A 26,277-nucleotide genomic window follows, 5' to 3' on the forward strand; every position below is an offset into this window, starting at 1 on the left:
AGTGAAATTTATAACTAAGGGATACATTTTGTCAAAATTAAAAGTTTAAGATCAAACCGAAAAAATGAATATTTATAAGGGGTGCAAAGTGTCATTTACTCTATTATATATAAAATATAAAATATATAAAAATATATTTATAATTCAATTATTTTAATTAAATGGAACCAATAGTTTGAAGAACCAACTGAACCGGTTTAACTTCGGTTCAAACTGAAAAATAAAATTAATTGGAATTTTTTTAAAAGAAATTAAACCAAACCGAATTGAAATGTGTCGGTTTTATTGGATTTCGGTTTGGTTGGGAAAGTTTGAAGTTAGAAAACCCCTTGGTTAGGGCAAAGAATAGAAACACCCAAATCCAGTTGTATACGCAAGTGATATTCCTCCTCTATATTACTTCACATCACATCAGTTTTCACTCTCACATTTTGTAAATTTCAAAACCCTAGAAAACTGCAATGGAGCTTCTCCGATCAAATCTTCACCGGGTCAGAATTCCGGAGCCTACCAATCGGGTCTACAAACATGAATGCTGTATCACTTTTGATTCTCCGGTACCGACCTCTCTCTCTCTCACTCTATCTCTCTCGCCCCCCCTCTCTCCCTCTCTCTCTCTCTCTCTCCCTCTCTATCTCGCTCTCTCTCCCTCCCTCCCTCCCTCCCTCCCTCTCTCTCTCTCTCCCATTTTATATGATACTTGTTTGATAATGGAGTTATAACATACACTTAATCAGCGTAATACATGCCTTCACTATATATTTTACTTGTTCAATGTTCGATTGTCGATGTATATAAGTTTGATGCCTTTTAAATTTAATTTACACAATTACTCGCTGATATTATAAACCTAGTATGTGTCCATTATGTATCATACTTGTCTCGATAATACATAACAGCATTCTCTTATTAAATGCTTATACACACAGTTGTGCTAGTACCTTCGGTAGAAATTTGTAAAATGATTTGCGGATTACGTAAAAGCTCCTGAAGTTTTTTAAAATTTTTGGGAATTTCAATTGTTTGTAGGTGTAGTACTTTATTCGGACTCACTTAATTTATTGTGTGAATTTGTTTTTTGATTTTTCTGATGTATAAGCAGTTTGGCAAACAGAATGGGAAAGTTCGGTTCTATTTAATTTACTTCTTATGATCTGATTGATACCTCTGTGTTGTGATGTTTCCAGAAATCAAATGGTGGGTTATATATTGACATGAATTCATTCCTTGCCTTTGGAAAAGACTGTGTTGATTGGAACTTTGAGAAAACCGGAAACCCGGTATACCTTCACATTAAGCACAAAAAGAAGCCAGATCCTGAAGACAGACCTTTGAAGAAGCCAACTCTGTTGGCAATAGGTATTTGAGCTTATATGGATTCTATTCTGTTTACTGTTTTAATACTTGTAAATGTATCATCCTTGAGATGTATGCAGTCGTACTAATTTGAAAATTAAACGCTAAGTAAAATTATGACATGATTTGTTATTTCACCAACTCCATGAATTTTTTTCCCAGTTCTTGAGGTTAAATAAAATATGTTGCGCGGGGGGGGGGGGGAGGGTTTCGATCTTGTTTTTCAACCCTGAGCTATACATGTATTTCACTATTTTCTTACAGCTGCAATTGATCAAATGCAACACATTTTGGCATTTTTAAGATTTCTATCAGTCCATGTAATATATTTTAGGGTAAAACAATCTTGGTCTCTGCAGTCTGCATCATTTATTCCTAGTTCTTGAAGTTGATTTATGTTTTCTGTATGATTTCTGCCGTGCCCAAGGACCAAGGTTGTTTTAAGTGTAGTTTGTGCTGCTATTTTAGAATATAATGAACTTTGCATTAAAAAAAAATCTCTGTACCTGGTAGTACATTCTTGTTGCTATCTGTACCTCAGGTTATGCGTCACGTATATTGAACATCTACTTCCTCTGTTCCCCAAAATTTGTTTTGCTTACTCTATTAAATACTGAAAGTCGCTCTATGGTTGAAATTGAAACAGGCATACTAGTAATTCGGTATTGAATAAAATTCTTTTGGTAAGTATTAATAATAAATTACCAATATTAATAATTATGATAATTAACATATATCTTTAGGAATTTGGAATTGATAGTGGGAATGGTTTTGTGAAGTTGAGTTAGTAGTGTCTTGTAAATATTTATTGTTGACCTAAAATTTTTTTGATTTGTACATTAGTAATACGTTTAAAGATTCCATATGGTCTGTTTATAGGTGTTGACGGAGGATTTGACAACCATGAAGCTGAATATGAAGAAGAATACTGTATAGTTGTTTTGCCAGATTATGCAAATATAGCTTATCCTTCAATTGACTTGCCTGAGAAGGTAAACTGTCTTCTCACCAATTATGTAGTGATTGGAAGTAATTACAAAATAAATAATTAGAGAAGAGAATATCTAGGATATGACGTTCATCTATTTTCACAAGTTGAAATTTTCTTAATGATATGCAGGTAAGGTTGGCTGTTGATGCTGTTATTAGGGCCGAGGGTGCTGAACGGAAAGAGCAAGTTGCATCATGGACAGCTGATAAGAAGCTAATCAGTGAACATGCATTGACCCTCCAACAAATTGATAGCGGTGTAATTATTCCTCCTTCTGGTTGGAAATGTACTAAATGTGACAAGACTGAAAATCTTTGGTTAAATTTAACTGATGGAATGATCCTATGTGGCCGGAAAAATTGGGATGGAAGTGGTGGTAACAACCATGCTGTTGAGCATTATAAAGAAACTGGTTATCCTCTTGCCGTGAAGCTTGGGACTATAACCTCTGATCTGGAAGGAGCAGGTATTAGCACTTGCTTCTGTTAGAGAAGACATTGTGCATTCATATTTTTGGTTATACAATTTTAGTTGTTTATGTTAAAGAATGTATTAAAGCATAATATACGAGGATGCACTGTACTGGAACCGAATAAAGCTAGCTTTTCTACATATTACAATATTTGAATGGCTTGACCTTCTTTTTCTTACTAGAATTTATCTGTTTTTTGTTTCCTAAATTACATGTACTGGTATTTTATTTTATTTTATTTTTTAATTCTGGTTACAGGCTTTAAATTACTTAGTTCTGTTACTGAGTTGGCCTCTAATAGTCTGGTTCAAATGTTGGTTTCTATTTTTGTGTTTAAACCCGATTCAAATATAATTATGAATGAACTATTTTGGCAGCTCAGATGTTTTCTGTTATCCGGAGGATGAGAGTGTTTTAGACCCCCTTTTAGCGCAGCATTTAGCTTTCTTTGGTATTGATTTTTCATCACTGCAAAAGGTTAGTCACGTGTTAGGTTTAAAATTCTAACATATCAAATTTACCTAGATATTGTATCTTATGCTTTTTTATGCAAATAAATTTACTGTTTAGTTTTTTCCACATGATCATTCTTTAATTATTTATTGATTTGCTTGGTTCTGAATTTGGGTATATTTTTTCAAACTATAAAGACTGAAATGACTACTGCTGAGAGGGAACTTGATCAAAACACCAACTTTGATTGGAACCGAATCCAAGAAAGTGGACAGGAAGTTGAACCACTATTTGGGCCAGGTTACACAGGGCTTCTCAATCTTGGGAATAGGTAATGCTGGTCACAATGCATAGCTCTAGGATAAGAATAATGTGCCTCTTGTACTTCTTACATTGTATAATAATTTTACATCTTTGCAGTTGCTATCTGGCTTCCACCATGCAACTGATATTCTCGACTCGTTCCTTCTGTTCAAGGTCAGTAGTCTGGCTGAAGAATATGAATTTTTTAAAATTTTGTTGACAGTTAATCAGTTATATATTCACATACTTGTTCTGTTTCATGTTTGACATTTGTCATTTTGTTTTATAGATATTATGTGGACCAGACTCTAAAGTCTGCTTTTATTGCTGCTCCTGCAGATCCGACTATAGACTTGAATATGCAGTTGTAAGTATTAATAATTTTTTTTTGTAGTTTGTATCATGCGAGTGCTTTTTAGTTTATGCTATATTTTGTGATAAAAATATATTATCAAATATATTTATTGCAGTTGGCCTTATAACAGAACTTTTTGGGCAGAAGTTTTCTTGAAAAACGTTTGAACATCATCAAATAATCAAATTAATGTATTAATGTGTCTATGTCGAATAAATGATTTTAATCTTTGCATAAGAGATCATTAGTTTTAAATGTGTGTAATTAGTGTGGTGACAGAAGTTATGGACCCGATTTTTTGTAATTTATTATCTACAATTTAATCTTAATCCTTGAGGTTGAGGGTAACATGATAATGTTTCTTACTTAAAAATCTGTTAGTCTGATGTTATTATTATCCATATGTAATAATCTAATTAGGAACGGGAAAGTTTTTTAAGAGCATAATGCCTGACGATATTAAGCAAACCAAAGAAAATCTGCACTTCATGTTTATTTACAAATATTTTTCTGTTTCTGTATGTTATTGTTGATGTATGTCTGTGAAGATCAATGCCTGAAGCTTGACGAATAATTTTTGTTGAATTTTCTTTTCTTTATTAGCTAATTCATTGTAATGTTATCTGAGTTCATTGCTCACGGTTATCTGAGCAAATTTTTCCTGCTGCTGAAGGAGAATGTATGAATTTAACTGAATTACTGACCATAGGACATCAAACTAGGGTTGATTCAGACTATTTATTTTGATTGATTTTGTGGTAATTTCTTTTGATTTTTCTTGAAGAGGTTTTCATCTAAAAGGCATTAAAACTGGTCATTTTTTCCATTTACATGCACTGGTTTAACTGCAAGTAGAGTGCTTTGAAGGCTAAATTAACGGCTCTTTTTGCGCCTTCCACAAGAACAGCATAACGCAAAAGAATATGCTTAGAAGCTTGTTTTCTTTTCACAGTATTTGGATCTGTGTTGTAATCATCAATAGATGCATAGTTATAATAGTTTGCCAAGGGGTATTCAGGGGCAACTAAGTTGGGTGGATAAGAAAATTGAACGATTTGTTCAATTAGGTGTGTCAGTTGTTTGATGTGTCAGGCACTCGGGCTATATGCCTAGTGGATGACTTTGCAGGATAGATAAGTTACTTGGTGTTGTGAGGAGTCAAAACTTAGACATTTAAGGCTGTAGGTGACATGGCATCACCTTTCATTTATTGGGTATTAGGTGCCTGTATCCCTATCAGTACATTACATCACCGCAACTTATGGAGTTGGACTTTGAAAGGGTGATAATGGAGGCGTAGTACCATCATCGCTCACTTAAGCCCAAAGTCCAGCGTAACTCTGCTGCTCCTGATATATATCACAACTCATCCATACATTTTAAGTGCATATATCATTTTTGCCGGTGAATACAGAATAATAACAAGTACTTATTTTGGTAAACCATGCTTCTCTGAACAGTCAAGCCGCTTTTTAGAATTGCTGCTTAAGAGCTTGTACGGGTTAAGCATTGCTCCTTGTTCTTCATTCCCGGTCGGGTCGCAGGCGAAAACCGGCTCTTTTGCATTTAACAACTACGTGCCTGTTACGGGGGATAGGGTGTAGGATGTGTCTTTGCCACTATGCTATGCAATATGCATGATTCTTCTAAGCCTAGATGTTTATCCTTATTCATTGAAGTTCCTCGTATTGTCCCTTCTCTATGTTTTAGCTGACATGGCGAAGCATTGCTCCTTGTTCTTCATTCCCGGTCGGGTTGCAGGCGAAAACCGGCTCTTTTGCATTTAACAACTACGTGCACGTTACGGCGGATAGGGTGAAGGATGTGTCTTTGCCACTATGCTATGCAATATGCATGATTCTTCTAAGCCTAGATGTTTATCATTATTCATTGAAGTTCCTCGTATTGTCCCTTCTCTATGTTTTAGCTGACATTCTAATATTCCCATGATATGGTCATGGACTCATGGTGTAACTACTAGAGATTGTAAAACATAAATTGATGATTTACTGTGATTTTTATTGAGCAAGAAGCTTAGTGACTTAATTTTTTTTTTTTGCAGAACAAAGCTTGCTCACGGCTTGCTTTCTGGAAAATATTCAGTTCCAGTTGAGGAGGTATGTTGTGTTCAAATTATTTTATATCTTATTTTGTTCGTAAGTGTTCCGATGGTAATTGAATGGTAGTGCAGATGCCACTGCGAACTCTATTGTAAGTGCTGTAAGCTCAGTGACTAAACATAAAACATACATACTACTGAGAAATGACTGTTGGTATCATGTTAATGATTTGTAGTTGTTCACGAAGTTTTTCTTCTTTTAAGAATTTAAGAATCTGAATATTCTTATGAGAGCAAATTTTATTTGTTCGTCTCCAAATTTAACCATGTTCATGACTTTGTCTTTTACTATTATTTATGCGTATTCTAATACATATTTACGGATCTAAATATAATAGACTTTGTGAGTTTGTATTAATAATTTTTGGAGTATTATTTCTAATTACCTATTTTTCATGCTCATTTTTCCAGAAGCAGGATGGTATTCCTCCACGCATGTTTAAAGCAGTGATTGCTGCCAGCCACCCAGAGTTCTCTACTATGAGACAACAGGTATCTCTGGCACTAAACATGAAGCATATAAAATCAATCTCCCTCCTCTTTTTAGGTTCTTTTTGGATCATAATTCCTATTAAATACGTAATTTTATACTTTTTTCTTAGAACAAACAAAATATACATAGTATCTCTTGTAGTAGAGTAGGATCTGGGCAGAATATGATGTATGCAGTCCTTACCTCTACTTAAGGTGTAGATTGGATTTTCCAATTAAGAGCTATGGATTGAACAACTCTTTTTTTCTATATATTTATATGATTATTTTTTGCAATTTTTTGTGTCTGAGGTATAAGTTGAATAAATAATAAAGAATACTGTATTTCTAGGATGCCTTGGAGTTCTTCCTGCATTTCATTGACCAAGTTGAACGAATGAATTCTAGCAACCCTCAGTTGGATCCCTCAAGGTGCTTTAAATTTGGTATTGAAGAGAGACTTCAATGCCCATCTGGGAAGGTTGCTTACAATAGCAGACAAGACTATATTCTCTCTCTCAATATTCCACTGGAGAGAGCTGTCAACAAAAGTAGGTGTTTTGTTTTCTTCATTAGATGATATATTCATTTGAATTACCAATATTTTTTGCCTGGTTCAAAATGTAGAAGAGGTAGACGAATTCCACAAATTGAAGACAAGCAGAGGTGTAGAAGACAAGGAAGTGTAAGTTCTAAATTTGATCTTGCGTTTCTTGCCTAAATTATTACAAATTTCTGATATTTTAGCTGTCCCAGTTCTCCGGATGAAATTGTTCGGCCACGTGTTCGTTTAGAGGACTGTTTGCAGAATTTTTCGTCTGAAGAAGAGGTGCATGACTTTTATAGCACTGCTTTGAAATCCAAGACAACTGCTTTGAAGTAAGCTTTCTAATATTTCCAGTTTAAATTTAGATAGTTCAGTGTGCTGGTGATTAATATTTTTGCTGGAGGATCTTTGATGACTGTATGTCCTAAAATACAACCCAAAACTTCTATTCAGTTACATTATATAATGGATTTTAATTCCTACTTTATGATATGCTTTAAATATACGGAAAGTTTTCCAAAGTGATATATTCGCATATTCTAAAAGTAACATATTGTATGAGAAAGGGAAGGGTGAATTTTTCTACTGCAAGGATTTGATAACACAAAGTTGGCTATCGTACGTATTAATCTGTAATGGGTTCTGACCAGTATTAGTAATGGCGAAGGCGCACCGAGGCAGAAGACTCGCCTCAAGCCTGTGCCTCATCGAGGTCAAGCAGAAGTCTACATAAAATTAATAACTGTAAAAATTAAAATTGGATGTATACCTTAGAAAAGAACTAGAGAATCAAGAGTGGCCCAGCGGTGGCAAAGCTGATACTGGCCCTGAATGAGGGGTATAGTATGTTTCTTACTCCTTTCCCTGTGTACTTGATAAGTTGATATTATAACTATTGAAGAAGTTCTAAATTACCAAAACAATTTATGATAAATATGTACTATTAAATCAAGCATATAAAAAATTAATTATAGTTCATTAGCAGCTCAAAGTGATAAGAAACAAGTTATAGTGCTAATAATAATAATAATAATACTAATAACTAGCATGGATGCCCGCTTCGCGTGGCGTTGGTTTTTTAATAAATTAAAAGGACAATCAAGTGATTACACGGAACTGGTTCTCCAAAATTAGGAGTTTGGAGGCGTATTGTTATTTTTGGTATGAGGGCACCCAGGAAATGGAAGAAGGTTAAATGAATGGGATTACATAATTGTGAAAACCGCTTAAAAAGGATTGAGCGCGACGATTTTGTATTTCTTGGTTTTTTTGCCGGATTACTCCCTCTTCTTTGTTATTTTTGGTCCGGAGTGGAACTTGATATCGAAATCAGTTGAAGATTTTAACATTAGTAGACAAGAGTTTTGTAAATAATAAAATAAATATAGACAGTGAACAAAGAACAAAAAGTTAAAAAATTATAATAGTTTCATAGTTAGCTTATTGAAATAATTTTATGGTAATATTTAAAAGTTATGTAGTCCCATTCTTGATATGTTACACCGGTTATATTAGCAGCCAAAATTTGACTTAATATTCTGTCAATTGATGTTAAATTATAAAAATGTAATCCTACACATGCCAATGGGGAAAACAATGGGAAAAGCCTCTAAGTAGATTTTTAAGTAGGTGTTTTTGGAAAACGAGTAAAAGGGCCTTCACCCATTGAAAGGAAAAATAAAATTTGTAGCATATTTCACTACCGAGTACTGACATCACATGTCACCAAAAATATTAAATTTTGATCGCAAATTTTGTTTGTAGTGTTGAGTTATTCCTTCATATCATCTTCTGAGCTTTATTCATACAATTTACTATAAATAAGTATGTATATATGTATATTTAAATTTTACCAGTAATTAGAAGCTCGAGGGACCTTCCTTCCGCCTAGGTATGTGACACAGCACTCCTGTAATAACACTGATCTTGTCCAACTTGCTACTTTAGGAATTTGGCTGATTCTCTAAGGATGTGTTAAGTCGACAAGGGATTGAAATGGAATATATGGTTTTATTAGTTGGCTGGATTTTTGCATATTATCCATACTCCATTCCTATAGTAATTTGATTGTACTATTTGGACACCTTGTTCCACAAATTTCTCATCCCATCTTTCTATACTTCATCTCGTACATTTTCATGTTCTTTCACCTCTTTCATTTAATCATTTCACTATTGTATAACAAAATCATACACTGCAAATTTTATCATCTTGCTTTACACTTCAACTAACACATTGTCATACATCTTATAATTATTTGGGTACAATACATATTGTTATCGGTGCTTTAGATTTGTAAGTAGATTGGGTCAGATAGGAAGGGGGGAGGTTGGGATTGGAGCCCATGTGGCCTTGCCAACTAATCACACTGTAATAGTATGTGCGGACATTTCATTGGAGAGACCTAATTTGTGAAAGTTTACTAAGTTTGTTGAAAGAGTTGAAACATAGACTAGACGTACGTGATAGTCAGAAAGTGCTTATCTTTGTGACTAGATACAATGGATTTCTGAATCTCCTTTGCGATTCTGACATGCAAATATCTCTGTTCTTTCTGCAGAACTGCTGGTCTCACTTCTTTCCCTGATTATTTGGTGTTGCATATGCGAAAATTTGTCATGGAGGCAGGCTGGGTGCCAAAAAAGCTTGGTATAAATTACTAATGCTTTAAATTTACTATTTAACTGAACACTAGATGACTGATAGTACTGTTGTTATGGTTGGCTACATAGATGTTTATATAGATGTTCCTGAAACACTAGACATCAACTTCATGCGCAGTAGGGGTCTTCAGCCAGGGGAGGAGCTGTTACCTGAAGATGGTATGTGCTACGCCTTAGCATTTATTCGCTTCATCAACCTGAAAAATTGTATTTGTTATGTTGAAAAACAATTGTAGCCACCAGAACATTTTGGCGGCGGTAGTGGACGGATGGTCATTCTTACTCTTAGGCTGTTACAGATGTCTATGTTGTATTATTCTATATGATAAAACTATCAATGTTATTAGCATGCAACATCAATTGATTTTTTTTTAAATAGATGGGCATAAGAATTGAGGTCTTTCCTAGTTATGTTAAAGAATATATCGTGTTTTCGGTTTTCAATCAAGCTACCTTTCTTACATTACCTATTTATTACTCTTTTATTTAGGTCAGTTCCTATTTTATTCTTAAACATTACCTACTTTTGCTATCTATCTTAGGTTTTTTGATATATATATATATATATATATAATCTCTAAAAGTTTCATCACCCTATATTTACACTGATATATTTGAAAAATATGCTTGTGCAGTTGGTGATTGCGAGGTAGAAGTGCAGAGAATCTTACCTAACGAAGACATTGTTTCACAGCTCGTGGCCATGGGATTTAATTACTTGCATTGTCAAAAGGCTGCTATTAATACTTCAAATGCTGGTGTTGAAGAGGCAATGAACTGGTTGCTTTCACATATGAATGATCCAGGTGTCTTGCTCTCTTTTTTCCTCAAAAAGTGTTAGCGCAGAATCCAAGTTCATGTATAAGAGAATGTTGGCTGTGAGAAGATTTGTTAAACACAATTTCTTTTCTTACCAGATATTGACGCTCCTATTTCACAAGGTGGTGGAAAAGATGAGGTTTTTGTTGATCAGTCAAAGGTTGAAACTCTACTTTCCTTTGGATTTCCAGAAGAACTTACTCGGAAAGCACTAAAAGCAACTGTAAGCTCACTTCTCACCTATGACCAAATGTATGACGTATCTAGGATGTTGACAATGCCTAGCATGTATTGCGTAGATAAACCTTGTGGTTAACATTCTTAAAAAGTTGTTCCTTTGCTTCCTGTATAAATGAGCAGATGGGTTTGTCTTCTAGGTATCACTAGAAAACCCACCTTTCTCTGCCTTCTTACTTGGAAGTAGTATGCTCTGAACTCTCTCTGCAAATAATATACATGTTTGTATCCATGATATTTAGTTTTCGATGTTATGAGAAACAAGTTCATTATTTTGATTGTTTGGAGATGCGATGTATCTGATGTTGGCCGAATTGTTATACTATCAAACGTAAGATGTTTCTCACAGGCTATGCGAGTCCCCGCATTCTGCTTCCTATGTGCATACATAAGATTAAAGTTGCTTATGTAACTTTGATATTGCAGCGTGATAAATTTGATATCTTTTTTTCCTGTTCTTTTTTCCCCACAGGGTGGTGACATTGAGAAAGCAACTGACTGGATATTTAACAATGATGCTGCTGGTTCATCCGACATGGATGCTATATCAAGCGCAAGTGTTGATGCTGCTTTGCCTGATGGAGGAGGAAGTTAGTTTCTTATTCCTTCTTCAAGTATTTGTTGAACACATTTTATAGATCATGGATGCATGTCTTCCATTTACAGGCCAATTATTAAATTTTTGGGAATATGTCAAGGGGCTGTAATGGTGTCATTTCTGATGTGCCATATTTATAATATTTAGATATAAAGGATAAAAATATTTGTGAATATTGTAGCGGCTAATCCAAATTTTGTTAACTTTGCTGGTTTCTCGATTTGACATTGTTAATCTGTAGCCATAGAAGATTCTATATGCTTGTTTGGTTGCTTAATTTATGTTTAGTTTGGAGTCCTCTGATTTTAAAATATTCAGCTTAATTACTATTTTCCTCTATCCTTTCTTACAAAAGTCTTGGTTCCGTGCCAATGCAGAGTACAAACTTATTGGATTGGTGAGTCACATTGGTACTTCTACCCACTGTGGCCATTATGTTGCTCATATTTTCAAAGATGGAAGGTGGGTGATATTTAACGATGCAAAAGTTGGGGCTTCGAAAGATCCTCCAAAGGACATGGGTTACTTGTATTTTTATGAGAGAATTGTTTCTTAGATATTGGAAGGTAGAAAGTAAAAAAGGAAATCCTTAGATCAAGAGTTTACAAAGAAGCAAGTTAGCGTAGCAAGCCTGTTACTGAAGTCATTGGTAAAACACCTTGTACCATTGCCCCCGTCATCCGGCGTGGTTTACGCATTCGCATCTGCTGTTTTATTTCAGTGACGTATATACTATGTATCATGCGCTTTTGGTGGCATTTTTAGAAAGATCTTACTGCGAAATGGGTACATATGTTAGCATCAACTTGCAAAATCATGCATGCATATGTGATCATATTTTGGGTAAAATAGATTTGGAGAATATATAATTTGTTTCGATCATGAGCCAGAGGTGTGGTTAACTGATTATACAGGGTACATGTATTCGTATATCTAGACTTCCTGTTGCATTACAAGTTTAAAGTATTGTAGCAGGAAATGGGACATGAGCAATGTACCTATGTTTTGTTGAGTTTATGAATCTTTTTTATTGTTAAAACTTGAATGATTGAGTTTATGCACCTGCTGGTGGTTTGATTGATTGTTTAGCGCATGTATTGCAATTGTTTAGCCTAGCTCATAAGTCATAATATTTGGAAGCCTCGGTCCTGATTTTATAGTTTAAGCCGAATAAAGATGTTAATTGGTTTTTTACTTCAGCAAGACACCTTTCATTCTAGCTATAATTGTACAAAATAACCCCCCTTTACACGATTTCAGGCTGGCCGATTATACAATGACACCCATGTGAATTAATGGTATCGGGGCGGATAAATAATTTATATTAATCTATCGAGGTTTTCAATTTTACGACTGAAAATAATTATAGACGTTAAAGTCTATAAAAGGGAAAAAATCCAAAATATGGATTAAAAAGTTCAATACTTTAAGACTTTCAATTAAGAGAGAAAAAAATGACAAAAATTAATAATTTTTTTAAAAAATTAATCAAAAAAATGGTCAATTTTTGTCGATATAATATTTCACTGTCAGTTTGCTATTTCATATACGGGATATCCTAAGTGAATACTCTAATTATTATATCGGCTAAAGTTGAATAACTTTTTAAAAAAATAGTCATTTTTTTAATTTATATAAAAATAGGCTAAAATTGTCTTTTAAAAAAGCAGGAGAAATAGTGGCTTATAACAACAGTGCTTATTGTTTAAAATATAAGGGTATAATTAAATAGTTTTGATTTAGTTATTTTCCTTTTACTAAATTAAAAAAGATAAAGCCCTCATCTTATTACACCCTAAAATCCTATTCCTTTTGGATATCAATTATACACTAAAATCTTAATCCTTTCTCCATATCAAATAGTGTACAAAGTACAACGTAAATCCTATATATACCCTACAGGGCTACATCTATTTTCTCACACAACACAAATCCTATATATTTTTTTCAAGCTTCATCCTGTAACTTGTTTGATCGAGCATGGCACCTTTATCACATCCCAGAATTCTGAAACTAGGAAAATCAAAGTTAAGTGTTAGAATCAGGCAGACTTTTCCCTATGATCATCACCCTCCTTGCCCTTCTCCTTGCTCTTCTTCTCCTCTCCACATCACCTTCTCCACTCAATCCATGCACCGATTCCTGGACCCTGCTCGCGTCTCGTTCTCATCAATGTCGAATAAACCTGCTGTCATGGCCGAGCATGGAAAGATTGTCGGTGAAGAGACTATTTGTCAAGATGGAAACCTCTTTTTTGAACTTCAAGAAGAGGCTAATTCTAGGGTTGCTGTTAGGACCGCGCTTCGTTCCTTGAAGGTCAAGAAATCTCGTCATGGCAGAATTGTTAGAAAAGTAATGGCGTTTGGGCGACGATTCAACGATGAGAAGACGGTTTTGAAGGGCTTAATTGTTAGCATAATCATTGCCAAGAGTTTTATCGGTGACAGAGATGCGGTTCATGAGGTGATGGAGAAGTCGTATAATGCAAGCAAGTCTGAAGCAGGCGAAGATGGAGATACATTACTAATTGTCAATTGAAGAGTGCTTTTAAACTGATTTGTTCATGATATAGTATAGTTTTACGGCCATGATTTTTTCATCTTGTGTGTTCTAATGATCTGCTGTAGTATTGCTTACCTATATCAAATTTAAAATTGTCCGGTCTAGATTACAGTCGGTTCACTAATCGAGCTGTTCGCGAACAAATGCGAGCTTGACTTGTTAAGAGCTCGTCCATTAACGAATCGAGCTCGAACTCGAACTGACAAATGTGTTTGTTAAGTAAAACGAGCTCGAGCCGAGTTTTGAGTTGTTCGGCTCGAGCTCGCTCGTTAAAACTCAAAAAAATTATAATATATGCTGAATATTTTTAGTCATGAATTGGTATTTTGAATTTTTTTAAATACTATTTATTGATCCAACCGTATGAATGTCAATATATATATATATATTTTAACGATATTAACAAAATTTCAAAAAAAAATAATTTTATTTGATAAGTTATTTTCACATTCATATAGCGGTTAACCTGAATTTTTTGTGGCTCGGCTCGTTTATGTTCGCGAACAAACTCGTGTTCGGCTCATTAGTTAATGAACTCGAGCTCGAGCACAATTTTTGTTCGATAAAAAAGCTCAGCTCGGCTCTGTTTTTCTAAAAAAAAATATAACTCCGCTCTATTGGATCAAAATGCTCGACTCGATTCGTGAACAGCTTATCTAAATTTATGCAGTTCTCTGTCTTTTTAAACTCCAATCTTCATGTTAGGTCACACTTTCACTGTAGAGGGGGTGAATACAGTGTTTATTACAATCAAATCAAACTTCAAGAACTTATGTAACAGAAAACAAACTTTATTTAATCAATAAACTCTGTTACAATCTGGAACTGTTATCTCTCAGTAATGAACAAAATATCACGAGAGCTGCTAGGGTTATAGTAAATAATATTCTCGATAATGATAACACTTATAGTGTAAACCCTATGTCTGTGTTTATATACTACACAGTTACAAGATAATCGCTAATTGATATGGAATATAATTCTGCTTCCTAAAATATATCAATCAGATATCTTCTATTCCAAGTATTCCATTCTTCACGGAATTCCTTCTTCATGCATATCTCTTCTTATGTTTATCTTGATCTTCTTAACTTTAATCAGCTACTGTCCTTATCTGATCGTCCTTCAGCACTTAAGTTCTGATATCTATCTCCTGATAACATAAGTACTGATATCCCTTAAGTTCTGACTTCCAGTATAAGTACTGATCAATTAAGTACTGATTTGTTCTGTTCAAATAAGATCTGAAATCTAAACATAAAACATATTAGCCATGACATTATCAAATATATCTAACAATCTCCCCCAACTTGTAAATTAACAAAATATACAAGTTTAACAGATATTTGATGATGTCAAAAACATTAAGTACAAATGCATGAGAAATAGACAAGATAACTACAACTTACAGTCCTTAAAGTTTTTACCAATTCAACTTCTGATAACAACTTCAATCTGTATAAATATCAGAATTTAAGCAGTTGTAGATCTTCGACTTGGCTTCATCATTTTCTGATCTCTCTGATGTCAGGAGTTGTTCTGAGATAATTCTTCAACAAACATTTCTCAGCATATCTGAGTTCATCAATCATTCTCCGTTTGACATCTTTAAGCTCTGCAGTATCTTCACCAGTTTGAAATATTGCAGCTCTGAGATCATTAATCTTTGCTTTTCTCAACTCCCGATCTAGTCTTATGACATAAGCTTTATTAGACTCTAGATTGAATTCAAGCCCCTTAATACCAAGATATGTTCTGATCTGCGCAGTATTAGGCTTCATATCAACAATATCACCATTGTGATCTCTGTACTTTGGAACATATCTGCTGTCAGACTTAACAGAATAAAGTCTTTTCTGTCTCTGAATCTGTTCTTTTAAGTAGTTTGCAGCAGTCTCTGTTATTCTGTCATCCACTTGAAGTAAGAAAAGTACATGCTCCAATTCTTCAAAATACTTCAATGGAATGGCATTTTGTCTTATATGATAAACCCTACCATCTGTCATGAAATACAACATGATGTATTCTTTCAAGTAGGTATGATAAACCATCTGTACAGATTCTAGTTGATTCAATCTCTCAGGAGTTGCTCCAATACCTGGTTCACTCAAGGAAGTTGGATCATCGGTAGTGTTGTGTACTCTTCTTTCATCAGCACTTCCCAATCCAGTTTTATCTCTAGCTTCCTTTCCAGTAACTACTCTTGCTTCAAAACCACTTGAAGTAGTCTTCAAAGATTGAGTCTGTTTTGCTTTAGTGAATCCTGGTAGGAGTGTTTTAGATTTATTTTCTGATATCAAGTTAACTTGAGCACTGTCAGAGGTTACTTGCTTCTTTTGAATATCAGAACTTACAATTTCTTGACTCTGAACAACTTGAGCCATGTCAGAGGTTGTTTTAAGAACTTTTCTTGAAGTCAGAGCAAGATTATCTTTTCCATCAGTAATTTCTTCTTCATCAGGAGGTACATAAGGCTTGATAGGTTCACCAACCTTTTCTTTACCCTTGGATCTTGGATCTATCTGTGGTTGTGATCTAGCCAAAGTTTCTTCAGTATGTATCCTTTCTTTGATCACAATGCCTTTAGGTTTTGGAAGTAACTTTTTACCAGAAGCTTCAGATTTAGATGTGACTTTCTCTGATTTAAGTCTGGCTTCTTCTTCCTTTAAACTTTCCAAGTCCATCCCTGGATTTTCTTGAAGAAATAACTGTCTTGACATTTCCTCATCAAGATCTAGAAGTTCATCAGAACTTATCCTTTTACCAGCAGCAGAACTTATTCTTTTCCCAGTATCAGAACTTGTTCTGTGACTAGCTTGTCTTGATGTAAACCTTCTACCTTGACTATGACCACCACCCATTCCAGAGTTTCCTTGGTCATCTTTTCCATCATCCTTTCCTTGCAGTGACTTGTTGGTTTTGCATTTGGACTTAATTACCTTCTCCCCCTTTTTGGCATCAGCAGGTAATAAAAGAGAGATAAGTAGTTCCACTGAGGTCTGGATTTCAGTAAGTTGCGATTGCTGAGAAGCTTGATTTGTCAGAATTTGATCAATCTGAGCTTGTTGCTTCTCTTGAGTTTTCTCAATATAAGCAACCCTGTCAATGGTAGGTTGGAAGAACTTTTTCTTATCAAGTTTCCAAACTTGTTCCTGTTTAATAAAGTTCTCCTGAATCTTGTGTAGCTCTGCATGAGTGTTGGAATGAAGACCTTGTAGATGTTTAGTACTCAATGCAGTGACTCTAAGCTGGATTTTAAAATCATCAGAATGTAACATTTCATCAGCTTTAGTCAAGTGCTCAGCAAGATGTAAAGCATTTGGAACACATGAAACTGAGTTCCATTCCTTAGTCCACTCCTGACCTGCAGGAGTTTCACTCCAAGGTACTGGTGCATCCCTGATAACAAACTCCTTTAGCAGTTCAGACTTAGGAAGAGTCAGTGGAGGAGTATGTCCTGAAGGACCTGCTTCATCAGCATCTACAGTTGTAGCAGCTTCACCAGTATCTCCAACATTTGCAGCATCAGAACTTAAAGAATCAGTATCTTCTGATAAGACAACTGTGTGAGTAGCAATGGAGGCTTCAACATCCTCTAATTGCTGATCTGATACTAAGTTCTGATCAACAGCCATATCCTGATGCTCACCTAAAATCTGATCATCAGCATCTTGATGCAGAGAAGGTGTTAGTGATAACTCAGGAGTTTGAACAGCATCAGTAACAGGTGTTGTGGAAGGATTATTTGCTGTTGGAGCTTCTAAGAAAAGTATTTCAGGCACAACCAAGTTCTGAATATCAATTTCAGCACTTGTGCCTGGATCAACAAGAGACATAGAAGGTGAATTAGCCTTGTCAGATACAGGTTCCTGAGATGGAGTTGATGGAGAAGAAGTGACTGGAGCAAATTCCTTGTCTTGTGAGATCAGAGATTCCTGATCCCCTTCCTTAGCTGCTTCCTCCTCATCATCTGAAACTGGCCTCTGTGCCCTCTGTTTCTTGTACTTCCTTGTTGATTTGGATTCCTTGGGAGTTGCAGGAACCGTCATACGTCTAAGCCTCTTGAGAAGCCTAGAACCCCCAATTGCAGAATCCTTCTGAGAAGTTGCCTTCTCAGCTTCATCTACCACAGGTTCTGAAGAGGAAATCTGATCCTCAGAATCTGATTCATCTCTCAAAGTAATCCTCTTCTTCTTCTGAGATGTTTGAGGAACAGTCTTTGTTCTCTTTGGCTTAGAGGATGTAGGCTTCACAGTAGGTGCTGAAGAAGAAGGTTGAGCAGTCTGTGAAGTGGAGAGATAGGATTTGAGATAAGTTCTGAGGGTAGGTTGAGTAGAATGAGAGGTAGGGACTGAGGTTGATGGATTTTGGTTATGGTGAGTTGGTTGAACATTTGAGTAAACAGATTTGTAAGTAGCAGGATCAGCATTTACCAGAATCTGTTTCACAGACTGAGGAATCTGTAATTGTCTCACCATTGATTTCTTTGTGTCAGCATTTATCAGGTCGTTAAAGTACCTTTTTGCAACCTTAAAAGGTGGGGTTTGAGTGCTGACTAACTGGGGTTCAGCAGTACAATACGTATAAATAAGTTGACAGAATCTAGCAAAATAAACAACATCTCGATCCTCTGTCATCCTATCCCCAATAGAACCAATTATTCCAGTTGCAAAATCAAAATGAGTTTGATGGATAATAGCATACCCGATGTGCTGACTCAGAATTGGGATGGCATCAAAATTTGAACACTTGTTGCCAAAAGCCTTGGTGATGCAATCGAAGAAGAAACTCCATTCTCTTCTGATATTAGCCCGTTTCAACTGTCCAAGTTTCGTCAGACTCTTTTCATATCCCAAATCAGTCATTAACCCCCGAAGGTCTGATTCCTCTGGTATAGAGAAGGTACAATCTTCTGGAAGATGTAATGCTCTTCGTACTGTACCAGGAGTGACTACATAGGAAGAATCACCCACTTGGAAGATAATACTGGGAGTTCCTCGTTTACCACCATCATCATAAACTCCAGTCCTCCAGAACCGCAGAACTTGTTGACTTGAAAATAATTCAGGCTGAGTTAAGGCGTACCCAACCTCACTATGTGCAAGAAGATCTTGCACAAAATGCAATTCAGATGGAGCTTCAGCATGATCAAGAATTGCAGCATAGTTGTTTGGAACAAACTTTGCTCCATCAATGATTAAATCCTTTGGTGCCATGTGAAAAAATATTGAAATTCAAGTATGCCTGTTAGGTGTGTGAGATAATGTCTGTATGAAAAACCAACGTGAGAAAGAATGAGAAAGAGAGTAAAAGTAAGAAGAGAGATAAAGTATAAAGAAAGTAAAAGATTAAAGAAATCTTCTCTCTGTTGTTCTTATACTCTAAAAAAAATGTTACCGTTGGACACCTGTCAGACATGCAGTAATAACGGATAGTTACTGGGCTCGAGAAAACAGGAATGATTACTTATCCAGTTGCCTTGTTTCAAGGAAAAACCATTTCAGTTATCAAGAGACACAGGTTTAATTCAAAATTGAAACCGTTAGCACTGATTGAATTGTTTTTCACTGCAACATTAATATTCTGAAAATGAATCATGTTAAAAATGACCGAGATAATTTCGATGAATAAGTGCTGACAAAGAATCAGAACTTAAATAAAGACAAAATTTAAATGGTCATCAGAATATCAAGCAGGATTTAACAACACAGATAAAATAACTCAGAGACAAAATCTTGAAGTAAAAACAGTTTTCATTAATATATCAAGTCAATACATATATGAAATAGAAATTACATCAGTACAAGATTTTTCCCTAAGCTTCTAATTCTAACGTCAACAGCTTTAGTCCTAGCTAAGAAGCCTGACAAAGCTGAGGATGAAGAAGAACAGGAAGAAGACGAGATTAAGTCATCTTCCTCTTCCTATCTTCGACAAACAAGATGGCGAGTCGTATGATTCGCTCTTGCTGACGGATACGACGAAGGTGAAGGTCTCTTCGAACGGCCACCAGATCACGTTTGATAACCTCTGGAAATTGAATCCAGAGATTGTGAGGGATGTTGGTGATAGGGTAGGGAGTTGGAATTCCATTCAAAAAGACATGCACAGTCTCATCACCGTAATTGTAGAACCAGCCAAATTCAGCCATTTGTGATAGTAAATGAAAAACAAGACTGAATTTGTGATACAAGTGTGATGAGAAGACTAATGTGAAGTGGCTGTGTATATAGGCAAGAGAATGCCAAGAGACGCAAAGATATTTAATGCTGACAGGTAGAATTAATTCTACCTCGTCTCCCTAGACTTTGAAAAAGAATAACAGTCATTGGAAAAGGAATGTGCACATATAACAAGAGTGAACTGTTCAAGGACGAGTGCCATTATGTTTTAACCATAGACTATTAATCTTCCACTTCAACATTTCGAAATTGAGCTGAGACTGTTACCAAATTTTACTCACAGATAAGTCAAGTAAAGGGTTAGACTGAAAAATCAGAACTTAGACCTATACCAGAACTTAACAGTCATCAGAACATAATGTCGTAACTCGAACAAGGAATATCTATCTTAGTAAATACTCATCCAAGTTCTTAGTTATGAACGTCAGAACTTAATCATCAGAACGTGTAACTAGAACTTGTCCTCAGAATTTGTGCAAAAGTGACACAATGACTGTTTATCTAAAATAACATAGACCACCACAGAAATTTCATCATTCATATGGAGTGATGTGTGTGTGCATTAAGCTAAATAACAGACAAAGAGTAAAGTCTGATCTACTTCAGTACATCTTAGAAATAAGTCATAATTAAAATTTTGCTAAAGAGCTGTCATTATCCTGAAACCTACTGATAAATGAGTTCATGCATGAGTCCACCTCAACTGTTTTTGTGCTAATTTTATGCATCTTTTGAAATTCTATTTTACAGAGGCTTCTCAGTGTAAGTGAGTCACGACTGCTTATCAGAATTTATGCTATTATCAGAGTATTTCTCCAGTAATCATAGAGTGTGAAAAGTCACCAAGAAAAAATATTTTGCTTTTCTAATGCATATTTACTTAATACCAGCAATGCACTTGGGTCGTCCCATTCACATTTTTACTCTAGATCTCAAAGGAGTACCTGATATTATTCTTTGATTCTTTTTCTTTTTCTTTTGATAAGTGAGGTTTATCAGCACTTAGTACATTCAGCAGTTTTACTAGAATCAGAACTTAAACAGATGAGTAGCATTATTCTAATTTGGGACTTAGTAGTAAGATGAATAAAGTAAACTAAACTAAGCTCAAGTATCAGAATTTGCTTGTGTCATAAGATTTCCACAGAAATAATTACTTCTTTCATGGGATCATTTGTTTATTGAAGACTAGTAGGTCAGTAGTATCTAGCACAATTATCCTCATAGGGTAGAATAGTTACTAAAACAGACATATCACTTATCAGAGTTTAGAAATATGTATCAGACAACAATCAGTACTTAAAAACATTTATCAATTAATGCACAGAATATACAAAGAGATTAATTCTGTAAATACTGATCATAAAGTCTGATAACATAGAACAAGTTTAAGCAGATTTAGAGAAAGAACCTGAAATCATTCCAAGTTCATTTACCAATTTTGTAAAGGTAGCTTCACACAGTGGTTTTGTGAAGATATCTGCTACTTGTTGATCTGTGGGAACAAAATGCAATTCCACTGTACCTTCATCCACATGTTCCCTGATGAAATGGTACCTGATGCTGATGTGCTTTGTCATAGAGTGTTGAACTGGATTACCTGTCATAGCAATAGCACTTTGATTATCACAGTAAATAGGGATTTTAAAATATGTTAACCCATAATCCAGTAACTGATTCTTCATCCAAAGAATCTGTGCACAGCAGCTTCCTGCAGCAATATACTCTGCTTCTGCAGTTGATGTGGAAATTGACTTTTGTTTCTTGCTATACCAAGAAACCAACCTGCCTCCAAGAAATTGGCAGCTACCACTTGTGCTTTTCCTGTCAATTTTGCAACCTGCAAAATCTGTATCTGAGTAACCTATTAATTTAAAATCTGATTCTCTAGGATACCATAATCCTAGATCAGCTGTTCCTTTAAGATACTTAAAGATTATTTTTACAGCTGTTAAGTGAGGTTCTCTTGGATCTGCTTGAAATCTTGCACAAAGACAGGTAGCAAACATGATATCTGGTCTACTAGCAGTTAGATAGAGAAGTGAGCCAATCATACCTCTGTAATCAGTAATATCTACTGAATTACCAGTATCCTTATCCAGTTTTGTTGCAGTGGCCATGGGAGTGGATGCACTTGAACAGTCTTGCATTCCAAATTTTTTCAGCAAGTTTCTGGTGTACTTAGATTGACAAATAAAAGTTCCTTCTTCACTCTGCTTGACTTGAAGGCCCAGAAAATAACTAAGTTCTCCCATCATACTCATCTGATATCTTGACTGCATTAGGTTGGCAAACTTTTTGCAAAGTTTGTCATTTGGAGACCCAAAAATAATATCATCAACATAAATCTGGATCAAAAGTAAGTCCTTGCCATGGTTGAGATAGAACAATGTTTTGTCAATAGTTCCTCTGTTGAATCCACTTTCCAGAAGAAACTGAGCTAAAGTCTCATACCATGCTCTAGGAGCTTGCTTAAGTCCATAAAGTGCTTTATCAAGCCTGTAGACATAATCTGGATGTTTGGAATCTACAAAGCCTGGAGGTTGTTCAACATATACTTCCTCTTCCAATTCTCCATTGAGAAAAGCACTTTTCACATCCATTTGAAAGACAGTAAACTTTTTGTGAGCAGCATAAGCCATGAATATCCTTATGGCTTCTAACCTAGCAACTGGAGCAAATGTTTCATCATAGTCAATTCCCTCCTGTTGAGAATATCCTTTTGCAACCAGCCTTGCCTTGTTCCTTACAATTATGCCATCACTGTCAGTTTTGTTTCTGAATACCCACTTTGTACCAACAACCGATCTATTCTTGGGTCTTGGCACTAAGGTCCAGACTTTGTTTCTTTCAAATTCATTCAACTCTTCCTGCATTGCTTGCACCCAATCAGCATCTTGAAGAGCTTCTTCCACTTTCTTTGGCTCAGACTGAGAGAGAAAAGAATTGTAAAGACATTCATTCGAAGTACCTGTTCTAGTTCTGACACCTGCCTCAGGATTTCCAATTATTAAATCAGGTGTATGTGATTTTGTCCACTTCCTTGCAGATGGAAGATTTTCTCTAGAACTGGATGCTCCCCCATGATTCATGCTGTCTTCGGTTTCATTTTCTGATGCTCCCCCTGAAACTATGCTCTCTGAGTTGGATCCTTCAGTATTTAGATTTTCAGTACTGTCAGTACTTGGCTTATCAGAACTTGACGAATCTGAATTTGAAGAGCCAGATGTATGTTCTGATGCTTCTTGAGATGTGATAATATCTTGAGTATGCTCCCCCTGCATTGGTGCATCTTCCTTTGACGTAGTCACCACAGTTTCAATAACATCAGAGTTTAATCCATCAGAATTTACAGTATCAGGACTTAGACTGTCAGGACTTGAGGTATCAGAATATGAATCTTCATTTTCAAATCTCAGCTGATCATGATCAATGCAATCTTCAAGTCCAGTGATCTTCTTGTCATCAAAAGAGACATTGATAGATTCCATGACCACTTTTGTTCTCAAATTATAGACTCTGAAGGCTTTTGTAGAAAGTGGATATCCCACAAAGATTCCCTCATCAGCTTTTAGATCAAACTTGGATAGCTGTTCAGGATGAGTCTTGAGAACAAAACACTTACATCCAAATACATGAAAGTATTTGAGATTTGGCTTCTTGTTCTTCACCATCTCATATGGTGTTTTTCCATGCTTGTTAATGAGTGTTGCATTTTGAGTAAAACAAGCAGTCTGCACAGCTTCAGCCCAGAAATAGGTTGGAAGCTTTGCTTCTTCAAGCATTGTTCGTGCAGCTTCAATTAGAGTTCTATTCTTCCTTTCAACAACTCCATTTTGCTGTGGAGTTCCAGGAGCAGAAAATTCCTGCTTTATTCCATGATTTTTGCAGAACTCTTCCATTATCAAATTCTTGAATTCAGTGCCATTATCACTCCTCAAAATTTTCACAGAATCTTTGATCAATTTATCCAGATGTTTGACATGATCAATCAGGATAGATGCAGTTTCACTTTTTGTGTGCAAGAAATACACCCATGTGTATCTGGTGAACTCATCTACTATGACCAACGCATATTTCATCTTTGCAATAGACATGACATTCACTGGACCAAATAGATCAACATGAAGCAGATAATAAGGCTCAAGAATTGATGATTCAGTCTTGCTCTTGAACGAAGATTTTCTTTGTTTAGCCTTCTGACATGAGTCACAAAGACCATCAGGAACAAACACTGATTTTGGCAGTCCTCTCACAAGATCTTTCTTGATCAGTTCATTTATCTTGTTGAAGTTTAAATGAGAGAGTTTCTTGTGCCAATTCCAGCTTTCTTCAGTTGAGGCTCTACTCACTAAACAGATTGCAGAACCATCAGAACTTGTTGAAAGCTTAGCTTCATAAATGTTACCACGCCTGAATCCCTTCAGAACAATTTTTCCTTTAGATTTACTAACTATTTCACAATGTTCTGCAAAAAATCAACATGATAACCTCTGTCACAGATTTGACTTATACTCAGTAAGTTGTGTTTAAGTCCTGAGACCAGAGCTACATTTTTAATAATGACATTCCCAAGATTGATATTGCCATATCCCAAAGTTTTTCCAATGTTGCCATCTCCATAAGAAACACTTGGGCCAGCTTTCTCCACAAAGTCTGATAGCAGGGCCTTATTTCCAGTCATATGTCCTGAACATCCACTGTCCAGAACTAAAATATTTTTCCTGTTGCCCTTTGTTTCAGCAGCTTCAGAACTGCTCTCAGAACTTGATTTATCAGCATTTGCCATCAATGCATAGTTCTCCTCACTTTCAGAGTCTGAGGTGTCTGTCCAGCTTTTCTGCTTTGTGACAAGAGCTTTGCCTTTGTCACTCTTGGTCTTCTTGCAATCAGGAGATATGTGGCCTTTCTCACCACAATTATAACATTTAACATTAGCGTAATCTCCTCTGTCAGACTTTCCTACTCTTCCTTCAGATCTTCTGAAATTCTTCTTATCAGAACTTATGCCTTTTCTGGAAAACTTCTTTCCCTTCCTGAACTTCCTGTATGCAATCTTTGTGATTCCTTTCACCATAAGAGCACACAGCTTCATCATCTCCTCATCAGCATCAGTTTCAGGCAAGCTTTCAGAATCTGAGTCATCATCACTCTCAGAACTTGATGACTCAGTATCAGACTTTATGATAAGAGCTTTACCCTTGTCTTTCTTTGAGGAAGGTGGTTTGGGGGATTCCTCTTCAGTCTTGAGAGCAACTGTCCTTGACTTTCCTCCTTTCCTCTTGCTTCTTTGTTCCATCTCAAGTTCATGAGTCTTGAGCATTCCATAGATTTCATCAAGAGTTATTTCATCAAGATTGTAGTTGTCTCTTATTGTTGTTGCCTTCAAATCCCAACATTCAGGAAGAGCTAACAGGAATTTAAGGTTTGTATCTTCAAGATCATACTCCTTATTTACTAATGACAAGTCATTCAAGAGTTTGACAAATCTATCATATACATCAGTCAATGACTCATTAGTCCTAGAGTCAAAGTGTTCATACTCTTGAGTGAGTATTGTCTTCCTGTTCTTCTTAACTGTTTCAGTTCCTTGACACCTTGTCTCCAGTGCATCCCATATCTCCTTAGCAGTCTTGCAGTTGATTACCCTGTTTGACATTACATTATCAATGGCACTATGCAATAAGTGTCGTACCTTGGCATCCTTAGCAATAGATGCTATATCTTCAGCAGTGTAATCACTCTTTTCCTTTGGTACGGTCATTGCTGCTTCACCTGCAACTACAACAGCGAGCTTGGTAGGTTTGTGAGGCCCTTCCTTGATTCTATCAAGGTATTCTGGATCTGTTGCTTCCAGAAACATGGTCATCCTTACCTTCCATATGGGATATTCAGGTGGTCTCAATATGGGAACTCTGATAGTCTCATATCGACTCTGAGTTGATGTCTTTGATGATTCCTCAGTTTTGGTAGGCTTAGTTGGAGTTTCTGTGTCAGACATGATTGTTTTTGGATCTTTAACTGTATGTGTGTTAACAGAAGGCTCTGATACCACTTGTTAGGTCACACTTTCACTGTAGAGGGGGTGAATACAGTGTTTATTACAATCAAATCAAACTTCAAGAACTTATGTAACAGAAAACAAACTT

General features: G+C 35.7%; 1 protein-coding gene across 1 annotated transcript; it reads left to right on the forward strand.

Moving 5' to 3' along the window:
- The first annotated feature begins 2 nt into the window (after nt 1-2).
- LOC141721628 (ubiquitin carboxyl-terminal hydrolase 14) lies at nt 3-12,473 on the forward strand. Its single transcript, XM_074524627.1, has 19 exons — nt 3-557; nt 1,188-1,359; nt 2,236-2,348; nt 2,477-2,813; nt 3,202-3,296; nt 3,470-3,603; nt 3,693-3,749; nt 3,865-3,942; nt 5,993-6,047; nt 6,461-6,541; nt 6,873-7,071; nt 7,148-7,205; nt 7,277-7,399; nt 9,628-9,716; nt 9,800-9,889; nt 10,366-10,536; nt 10,648-10,772; nt 11,259-11,376; nt 11,762-12,473. Exons 1-19 carry the CDS (start codon nt 462-464, stop codon nt 11,938-11,940), a joined length of 2,370 nt encoding a protein of 789 aa, XP_074380728.1. The 5' UTR covers nt 3-461; the 3' UTR covers nt 11,941-12,473.
- The last annotated feature ends 13,804 nt before the right edge of the window (nt 12,474-26,277 follow it).

Source organism: Apium graveolens, chromosome 4 (genome assembly GCF_009905375.1).
Source record: "Apium graveolens cultivar Ventura chromosome 4, ASM990537v1, whole genome shotgun sequence".
NCBI lineage: Eukaryota > Viridiplantae > Streptophyta > Magnoliopsida > Apiales > Apiaceae > Apium > Apium graveolens.

What these genes read in the sequence shown, in the direction of transcription:
- LOC141721628 (XM_074524627.1), top strand. Translation starts at nt 462, where the DNA reads ATGGAGCTTCTCCGATCAAATCTTCACCGGGTCAGAATTCCGGAGCCT. An exon ending in ATTTTTCATCACTGCAAAAG is followed by an intron (nt 3,297 to 3,469) that starts GTTAGTCACGTG and finishes CAAACTATAAAG; the next exon opens with ACTGAAATGACTACTGCTGA. An exon ending in TCCAAGACAACTGCTTTGAA is followed by an intron (nt 7,400 to 9,627) that starts GTAAGCTTTCTA and finishes TTCTTTCTGCAG; the next exon opens with AACTGCTGGTCTCACTTCTT.